Source organism: Artemia franciscana, chromosome 12 (assembly GCF_032884065.1).
Source record: "Artemia franciscana chromosome 12, ASM3288406v1, whole genome shotgun sequence".
In the NCBI taxonomy this organism is placed as follows: domain Eukaryota; kingdom Metazoa; phylum Arthropoda; class Branchiopoda; order Anostraca; family Artemiidae; genus Artemia; species Artemia franciscana.
Window position 1 is genome coordinate 41,911,510 of NC_088874.1, and position 9,212 is coordinate 41,920,721.

Genomic DNA, 9,212 nt, shown 5'->3' on the forward strand with positions numbered 1-9,212 from the left:
CACGGCGACTTTGGTTTTTGAAAGAGGATGGAACCAAACTATCTTTCTTCTATGAATATTGCTATTAATCCTCAATATTTTTGTCAATTCCTTAACATTTGTTGAATGAAAGCGAAAGCAAAAAACTTTCTTATTATCCTATTAATGTTTCTTTTGGCTGAAAATAATATATCCTTTCAAACTTCACGACACAAAAGGTATTTCAACGCTGGAAATCTACCCCTTTTTTAAACAGTTTTCGGCTAGAAAGTTGCTCTAAGGTAAACGTAGGCATTTAATATTCATTTGAGTGAGACGTCATTATTTACACATCACTGTATGTTGGTACCTTGCATACAACAGTTAAACTATCGCTAGTAGAAGAACTAGCCCTCCAAGATCCACTGTATCCACTAGTGGAGTCAATGTAGCCAAAGGAGTAGCTATTATAGGAACTGCTGTACCAGTTTTCATAATTTACATATGTACCATCTACCCAATAAACTGAATTATACAAGCAGCCAATCCAAGCCTGGCTTGGTACAATTTCTCGGATAAAGTTATTTTCTTCACTAGAATGGATCGAAACCATATCAGCACCTTCACTTCTACAAACTGAAACACCATCTCCCCAATACATACTCGATTTGACTGAGTAGCAATAGCAAGCACTATTTTGGAAGCACCTTTCCGTGTAGTTCTTTGGACATGGGTCAGGTCGTATTGTTGTTGATGGTGGAACTGTAGTTGTTGGTATAGAAATTGGCATTTCACATAATATTGGTCGCAGTTTAGTACAAGGACCATCACGCCATTTGAAGGGTACGGTGTAGCCCTCGTCTTCGTATCCAACATAATGAACGCAGTCACTGGAATTAGCACCATTTGTGGGTGCATCATTGTTCCAGCTGGTATAGTCCAAACTGCTTCCATCCACCCATATAAATGTATTATTAATTCTTCTCAGTCCTATCCAGGCCCCATGTCGTAGGTCGTCTGGAAATACGTAAATGAACTTGTTCTTGTCTTCTGAATGGATTGAGGGAAGATCTCCTCCGAAACCGTTACAAATCTGCTCAGCAATTTCGTAGCGAACGTAGCCGTCAACGTATTGAAAGCAGCTACAGTCATTTTCACTACTACAAACTAGGCTCCATCCATCTGCACAATAGTCCCCGTTTTTTGGCTCTGGATGCTTCAGGTCTAAAAAAAAGAACAAAATTTCAAATTCAGTACGAAGAAATATTTGATGATAATTGTTTTCTGCTGACCACTGAACCTTCACGTTTATCATTGTTCTCCTTGCACATAAAAACAGGGGTTCTATTGAGTCAGTGTCACCCTCACTTCCTCCCCAAAAGAATGGACTTTTTACATTATATTTCTTATATTTTAGAGTTATTTGCTATTGTCATTCATTGTTCGGGTTTTTCATCATGAAATTTTTTTACATAATGTCTTTTTATTGTTCTTTTTCACGAATGCTCCAATAAATACTTGTATTTGCTCCAAAATACCTGCTAGCACCACTCTAAAAGATCAAAAATACTTCCTCATGTATGCGTTCTAGCACCAGTTAGGCAAACTTACAACCTCTCACGGATAGATATGATGTGGCGCCAATGCCGATTTTCCACAGCGTCTCCTATTACCCTCCATTTGATGACTTGTCTCTCTACTTGTACCTCGATTTGCATGGCAAACAGTCATAAGCGTAGTAAGTTCGAATTGAGTACAAGAGTAAGCATCCCACACTAGTGACGGGTCCAACCGCTCCGTTTTTGTTATCATAGTGGCTTATAGTCCATCTATTTTCTAGCCCCTTTCCCCATCTCTTGTTTTTAGGTTATACAGTTCTAGCATATAGACAAAAGTTAAATAAGTTTTCTGGTTCTACATATTTTCTCAATAATAGTTAGTATTTAATCCTAAATAATACCAAATTAGCATTAAGAAAAAGCTGTGACACATTCAAGGGGGTAAATTTAAAATTTATTTATTACTTCACTAGGTTAAACATGAACACATCACTTGATATGTGCTTTAACACTAGTTTCAAATATGCAAAAATAAGATAAGATGTATTCTTCATGAAATACACACACAATAATGCACCTTACTGTTCACCCAAATGCTAATTGGTCTGTATATAAGGGAGGAGACAAATGAGTCACTAATTCTGAGAAAAATATTCAGACCGCCTGCAAAATCCATACCAATTACTGGTTCCGGTTCAAGTAGTGGTACTTTATTAGAAAATTTGTATGCCCCTATTGCTGATAATTCATCTATAGACAATAATACAGAATTTGACTCTTTAAAAAAAGAAAAGATTTGGAAAAAGTTGGATTCATATCTATGCTTACAAACAGTAACCTTTTATTGGGCAATTTCTGCGCCCCCTAAAAGATAATCCATCTATGGATAATAATGGAGAATTTGACCCTTTAATTGATTAGATTTAAAACTAATTTTTTAACTGAAAGCAAAGAGGGACATTAAAAACTTAAAACGAACAGAAATTACTCCGTATATGAAATGGGTTGCCCCTCCTCAACGCCTCGCTCTCTACGCTAAAGTTTTTAATAGTTTCAAAAAGTAGAATGGTGGCAAAGAGTCAAACTTTAGCGTAAAGAGCGAGGGATTGGGGAGGTGACAACCCATTTCGTATACGGAGTAATTTCTGTTCGTTTAAGTTTTTAATGTCGCTCCTTACTTTTACTTTCAGTTAAAAAAAAAACTAGTTTTTTATTTAATTTCTGGACGTTTTTGAATTAATGCATGTTTGATTTTGGCTCTCCGCACATAAACTATTAAAATGTAAATTTACGTATTAATTCATTTTTGGCTACATGGCTTTCTCTTAGTTTTAATCAGACGATTTTGAGAAATAAGGGGTGGGGAAGGAAGCCTAGTTGCCCTCCAATTTTTCGCTTACTTAAAAAGGCAACTAGAAATTTTAATTTTTAACGAACGTTTTTACTAGTGGAAAATATACGTAACTTAAGAATTAAGTTACTTAACAAACTTCTATATTCTTATATTTTTATTATGTATATTAGGGGGTTTGTCCCCTCGTTAATACCTCGTTCTTTACACTAAATCTCAAGTTTTGTCCCAATTCTTTAAGAATGACCCCTGAATCAGAAAGGCCGAAGAATAAATAGTTGAAACTACTAAAAATACTTTAGCATAAAGAGCGAGGTATTTATTTTCTCCTAAATACCTCGCTCTTTATGCTTAAGTATTTTTAGAACCCCTCATATCCGTAATAATCTCTGTTCGTTTTAAGTTTTAATGTTGCTCCTTACTTTCAATTGAAAAAACTTTTTCATGTTTATTTTTTCATTTTTTTTTTATAGCAATGCTAGAAAATCCCGCACACTTTTCATTGAATTTTCTCTTCCCCCATGACATAATCCTCCAAGGAAAGATCTTCCCACATAGCCTCCTCCCCTCAACCTCACCCCCAAACTGAAAAAATCCCCCTAAAACGTCTATACATTTCCCAATAGCTATTAGTTTATTAGTTTGTAGCTTGCAGCCCCCCCAAGAACTGTGGGGGAGTAAGTCATCCCAAAGACATAGTTATTAAGGTTTTCGACTATGTGGAACAAAATGGCTGTCTCAAAATTTTGATCCGTTGGCTTTGGGAAAAAAATGAGCGTGGGAGGGGGCCTAGGTGCCCTCCAATTTTTGTGTCTCTTAAAAAGGGCATTAGAACTTTTTATTTTTGTTAGGATGAGCCTTCTTGCGACATTGTAGGACCACTTGGTCGACATGATGACCCATGAAAAAAAAAAAACAAAAAAACAAACACGCACCTGTGATCTGTCTTCTGGCAAAAAATACAAAATTTCCCATTTTTGTAGAAAGGAGCTTGAATTTTTTTTGGGTTCTCTGATACGCTGAACGCGATGGTGTGGTTTTCGTTAAGATTTTAGGACTTTTAGGGGGGTTTTCCACCTATTATCCAAAATAAGGCAAATTTTCTGAGGCTCGTAACTTTGGTGACAAAGACTAAATTTGATGAAACTTATATATTCAAAATCAGTATGAAAATTCGATTATTTTGATCTATATTTTAGCATCGAATTCCGTTTTTTAAAGTTTCGTTCACTATTGAGCCGGGTCGCTCCTTACTACAGTTCGTTACCACGAACTGTTTGACAAAGAATTGGAAAATTTTAATTCATATCGATGCTTAAAAACAGTGACCCTTTTTTAGGTGATTTCTACACCCGTTCATGTGCCAATTCTAGGTATAGACAACAATATAGAATTTCACTCTGTAATCGAAAAGAGCTGAGAAAATTTATACTCACATCGATGCCTAAAAACAGTGACTAGATTCATAATTTTTAAACATATCATTTGGTGAAGTAACATGGATGACGAAATATTAATTTGGAATTAAGGAGGAAAATAAACTAAAGGTTTTCTTATCATCTTAACACATACGAGAAAATTTTTTACAGTTTACTCTTGAAAATCTAAATAAAATACTGTTTCTAGATAAGGAGATCAACATAAAACAATATACATCTTAATATTAAATCAAATGACCTCACTTTCCAGTTGTTTATATATATATATATATATATATATATATATATATATATATATATATATATATATATATGTTGAGTATAGCCCTCCCATCTATCCTGACCAAGGCTCTCTTAATGTTTCAAATACTTTTCGCGTTGACTAAAATTAGAAAACCCTGAACACAAATGCATGAAAGTCGCTTGCCTTCACATTATTAATATTTGCAGGATATTAGAAATCCGGCAATATTCGACGGGTTTATTGATAGTCTTCACCTTATTTTCAAATACTTTAATTTAAAAATTCGATTTTCGCTTTACACGAAGGGAAAATTTTCCATGAGGGAGTCGTTTAGAGGGGAGGATTATCCCCTTGATGCTGAGAGAAATATTTGGGGAGAATTCTCTGTTTGGAAAATGTCGGAATAAGCTTTTTTTGGCAAATTGGAATTTTCTGTTGGGGAAATTCTTTAAATAGGAGGATGAATTTCCACGGAGTGGGGGGTATTTCTGAGGTGAATTTTCTGAAAGAAGATTCTTAAAATACTTTGAAATTGATACAACCTTTAATAATACGCAGTCGAGGGGGGGTGGCATGACAGAGAAGTCTGGTGGAGGGGCTCTATATAATCCTTGATTATATCCCATACCTTAATGTGTCATCTATTGTAACAAATACTAATGGAATTACAACAAAGCAGTTTTAACACAGAAAAAACAGATGACGGAATAATATAATAGAATCTCAAAATACCTGCCAAGGATGAGCTGAGAAAAACAACTAAGTAAAAAAACATTGAAATCATCTCGTAAGATTGATTTGACAACCATTAGAAGACACAGTTTTGTACTGTATTTTTATCTAAAACAAACACTGACATCATAGTAATTTATAGGGATGTTTTCATGGATCCAACTACAGATAAAATTTATAATTCATCAGTTCTATTCAAATAACAAACAAACGGGAACATTTTCCAGGATTTACTAAAACTAAAAGTTTCTTTTTAATAGTCCCCAACATATTCAAGAATTACGCTGCGTAAGATCTGACAAATCCGGCTCCTCACTCTGAAATCAATTATGATTTGTTTACTTTAAGTGAGAAAAACTATGATGTAGTTTATTAAATGCCTAATTATTAAACGCCTAATATATCGATCGGGTTAGAGATTAGATTAGGTTTTAATACAATACGTTCTGCACGGCCTGGTTTCCATAATTCTTTGTCGTAGTTTCCACAATTTTGTTTCTAAAGTATTATATTATAATCATATTTTGGTATATTTCATTGTGAATAACCTAACTTCACTTCTATGTGTGTTCTGGATTGTTAATAGGTACCAATTAGAATTTTAGAAACGCTATAAGCTATGTAATTTACCCTTTGTTTACATGCTACTACTGCTAAATCATTGCAACGCTAAGCCCTCTGAGGCCAACGTAACTAAGTACGCTATCCCACTCTGTTCAAAGCCGCCTTCTTTACACCATCCCAGTAGGTTCCTAATGCCTTTTAATCTTTCTTAACTGAATCAGCCCAACCCTAACCTACACGGTTGGCCGAAAGGGACAATCTTTTTTAATGTTTCATCCTTCATCCGCAGAAAGTGCCATAGCCACCTAAACCTTTCTCTAACTGTAACCCTAGAAAGTGGGATTGAACAGCACTTTTAATACAGCTTATTGTCTGAGATACTGTGCACGGTGCACGGAGTCAGTGATGCACCCAACCAAAACAATCCGTAGACAATTACAAATATGGAACATACACTTAAGTGTGTTCCTTTTACTTTCAATAAATTTTATCTTTGTTTTCAGGTGTTTATTTAAACAACAAATATCCCTCATCACTTTAAGAGCCCATTATTAGTGAAAGGAGACCATCCCACTCAAATTACTTGCAAGACTCTCGATAAAAGCCTTCCTTTTATTGAGTTTTCTACCCTTATTTTCAATCCTTTTTTTTATCTCTAAGCTTCAATTCTAAGGTTTTTGACTTTGATGTTTCAGAAACTACTCTTTACTAATTTTCAGGTATATGCAATTACGCTCTTCAAAATTCAGCGAATTAAAATTTTAATCAATTTTCGACAACAAGTCTATTTTTGATAATAAAATTCTTTACATTTAGAAAGTTTAATTCTTTTTTATACATCTAGCCTTCTAAGATTTTAAGTTTTCAGATTTATGCATCTAAACTCTTTAAAATTTTACCTATTCAGCTTATGTATCATTTATGGTATTCAAATAGTGTTCTAGTTTTCTCTTAATTTCAATTTTGATTGATATTAATAGGTTGCTGAAAATATTCAGCAGCATTTTATACTTCCCCATTACGAAAATGGGAGTACCTGAATTAGTAAGTTGCATCCCTATTTTGAATCCTGCAGGGCACAGACCGAATGCAGAAGAATCTGCTTACCTGGTAATTGGAATTATCTTCATCGAGACGATATTGTATATTGTTAAATACGTAGTGCGGCGGATGTAGACTCCAAAAAGGAATAAAAGTAAAAATACCGCCCATACTCATTATTGTCTTCCCCAGTTCAAAATTTCTCACTACCATCAATTCTATCTTCGCATCCATTTCCAACTCCGCGGCAAATGTCAGTATACTTATAAAGCTCTTTTCTAAACATCAAGCAATAAAATAAAAATTCTCTGCAAATTATTCTTCAATATTTGAGGGGATTTTGCTACTTTTTCAATCTTCCAAAAGAAAATAAACCGAAATAATATTTTCAGTCAAAATGCACCAAACAAAGTTAGTTATCAATATTTAGTAGGTGGGGGGAGGCAAAAAGCTAAGAAGAGGAGGCATTCCCTCATTTAATATCACTGCGCAGGAGGCAAATTGTCGGGCCACAATGCCATGTATAATTGATCTTAGATTGACTAACCTTGAACACATCAAAAGTTGACCTGATTAGGGTGAACAAAAGGTAGGCAAATTAAGCAAAATACTTAATTAGTTTAATTCTAATTTTAAATCAAGCTGGATAGTAGCATCATTATGTAGAGAAAGGGATGACACACACCCCTTCACCCCCCTAGATGTCGAAGAATAAACTTTTGGGGGGTGTTCAATCGAAAAATACATTTTTTTTAAATTTTCATAGAAAAAATTAAATGAATACTTCAATTATGTCCCACCCTTCCTCTAGATTTAGAAATTTAAACTATATCATGTCTAAATATTCATAAATTACCGCCACTTGAGCTAAAATTAGATTCATATCATGGTCAAACATATGCATCTTTGACTAATAGGTTAACAAAGTATGCAGTGGAGAGAGCCATGTTTTGGCTGGTGCACTTCCTCCAAAAATCTCAAATTCTTATGATTCAATCTAAAATTTCTGGCATTTGTCATATAGTGGTAATAATTAATTTCGTTTTTGAGATTGCTTCCCCTACCCCTCAATTCCTTTCTAAGACTACCCACAAATGAGCCTGAACTGGAGCCTAAGAACACATAGACCTAATTTTAGGCAAATGGTTTAAAAGCAACAATGATGAATGCAGCGACATATAAATCGTGTTAATGCTTAATTATTTTAACTTTCTCAAAGGTTTCTATCTTTCCTTCTTTCGTTGCTGAAACAATTGTATTTTCTCGCAAAGTCACGCATCTTTTTTACGAATAAAGAAGCTGAACCTGTCTTTATTTTAACCTTCTTTACTTTTTATATTTTTCAAACTCTGATATTCGTATTTACCGTTTAATACCGGTAACTGGTTCTAGGGGGAGGGGCTCTTTAGCCTCTTCTTTTGCTTGTGCTAATTTTGTATCATAGTTTCTACATTTCTAATTCATATTTTTTTCAATAGGTTTTTCTGTGGGAATACTCATTTTTCACTACATGACTCGCATTTAAAAATAAAGCGTCCTCAAAAGGCTGCTATATATTTCCAGTCTAACATCATATTTGAAACACGCTTGATGTACATGCAATTGTAAAAATAAATAAGCTGGAAATTTCCTGGAGAGTTCCAGGAGACATGTATAAAAGATTGGTCAGCGTTTAATCCCATGGAAAATACCGCTACGCGGAAAACACCCCCATTTACCTCTGTTTAACCGGCGTGTACTTCCATGTTTCAGCATACTAATTTAGAATTTTCAGGAAACCATGAGGCAGGTCATCAATTGATTGAAAATTTTGACTAAATAATCAGATCTTTTCCAAAATTTTAATTACAATCAAATATTTTAATTTTCAAGCAGAAAACCAAAAAGGCGAGAAGTTACCAACCAATTGACAACTATTAGTACAGACACTGTAACAGCAATGAATAGTTTTAAACTCTCTTTCTAATGAGCATCTGTAATTATCCACGGAAATACGGATGGGAATTATACGGGGGTATTTTCCGCAAGGGGGAGAACGACAGGGGGGATTATGCCTACACCCACAAAATACATAGCCTCCGAATAAATTCATTAATCTTCCCCATTTGAGACTTTTCTGATGACCCTTTGAGACTTTTGGATACGACCCTGCTACCCACAAATTTACAAGTAATGGTACAGACACTGAAATGCAATTACCTTTTCTTGGCTAACCTGTCAATCAAAGCCGGTGAAAGCACAGGAATTCCCAAAGTGGCTAGATCAATCAAATTATAATTCCTTTGAATTGATTTTTCAGTATTTTCTGAGCCAGTAGGCCAAAA

General features: G+C 34.6%; 1 protein-coding gene across 1 annotated transcript; it reads right to left on the minus strand.

Moving 5' to 3' along the window:
- Positions 1-256: 256 nt before the first annotated feature.
- LOC136034149 (macrophage mannose receptor 1-like) lies at positions 257-5,430 on the minus strand. The gene is made up of 2 exons (XM_065715331.1): positions 5,284-5,430; positions 257-1,182 (listed from the first exon to the last, which is right to left on the minus strand). The coding sequence occupies exons 1-2, from the start codon at positions 5,333-5,335 to the stop codon at positions 305-307; spliced, it is 930 nt and encodes a 309-aa protein (XP_065571403.1). The 5' UTR covers positions 5,336-5,430; the 3' UTR covers positions 257-304.
- Between the last annotated feature and the right edge of the window lie 3,782 nt (positions 5,431-9,212).

What these genes read in the sequence shown, in the direction of transcription:
- LOC136034149 (XM_065715331.1), bottom strand. Translation starts at nt 5,335, where the DNA reads ATGATTTCAATGTTTTTTTACTTAGTTGTTTTTCTCAGCTCATCCTTG. An exon ending in TCTCAGCTCATCCTTGGCAG is followed by an intron (nt 1,183 to 5,283) that starts GTATTTTGAGAT and finishes TCTTTTTTTTAG; the next exon opens with ACCTGAAGCATCCAGAGCCA.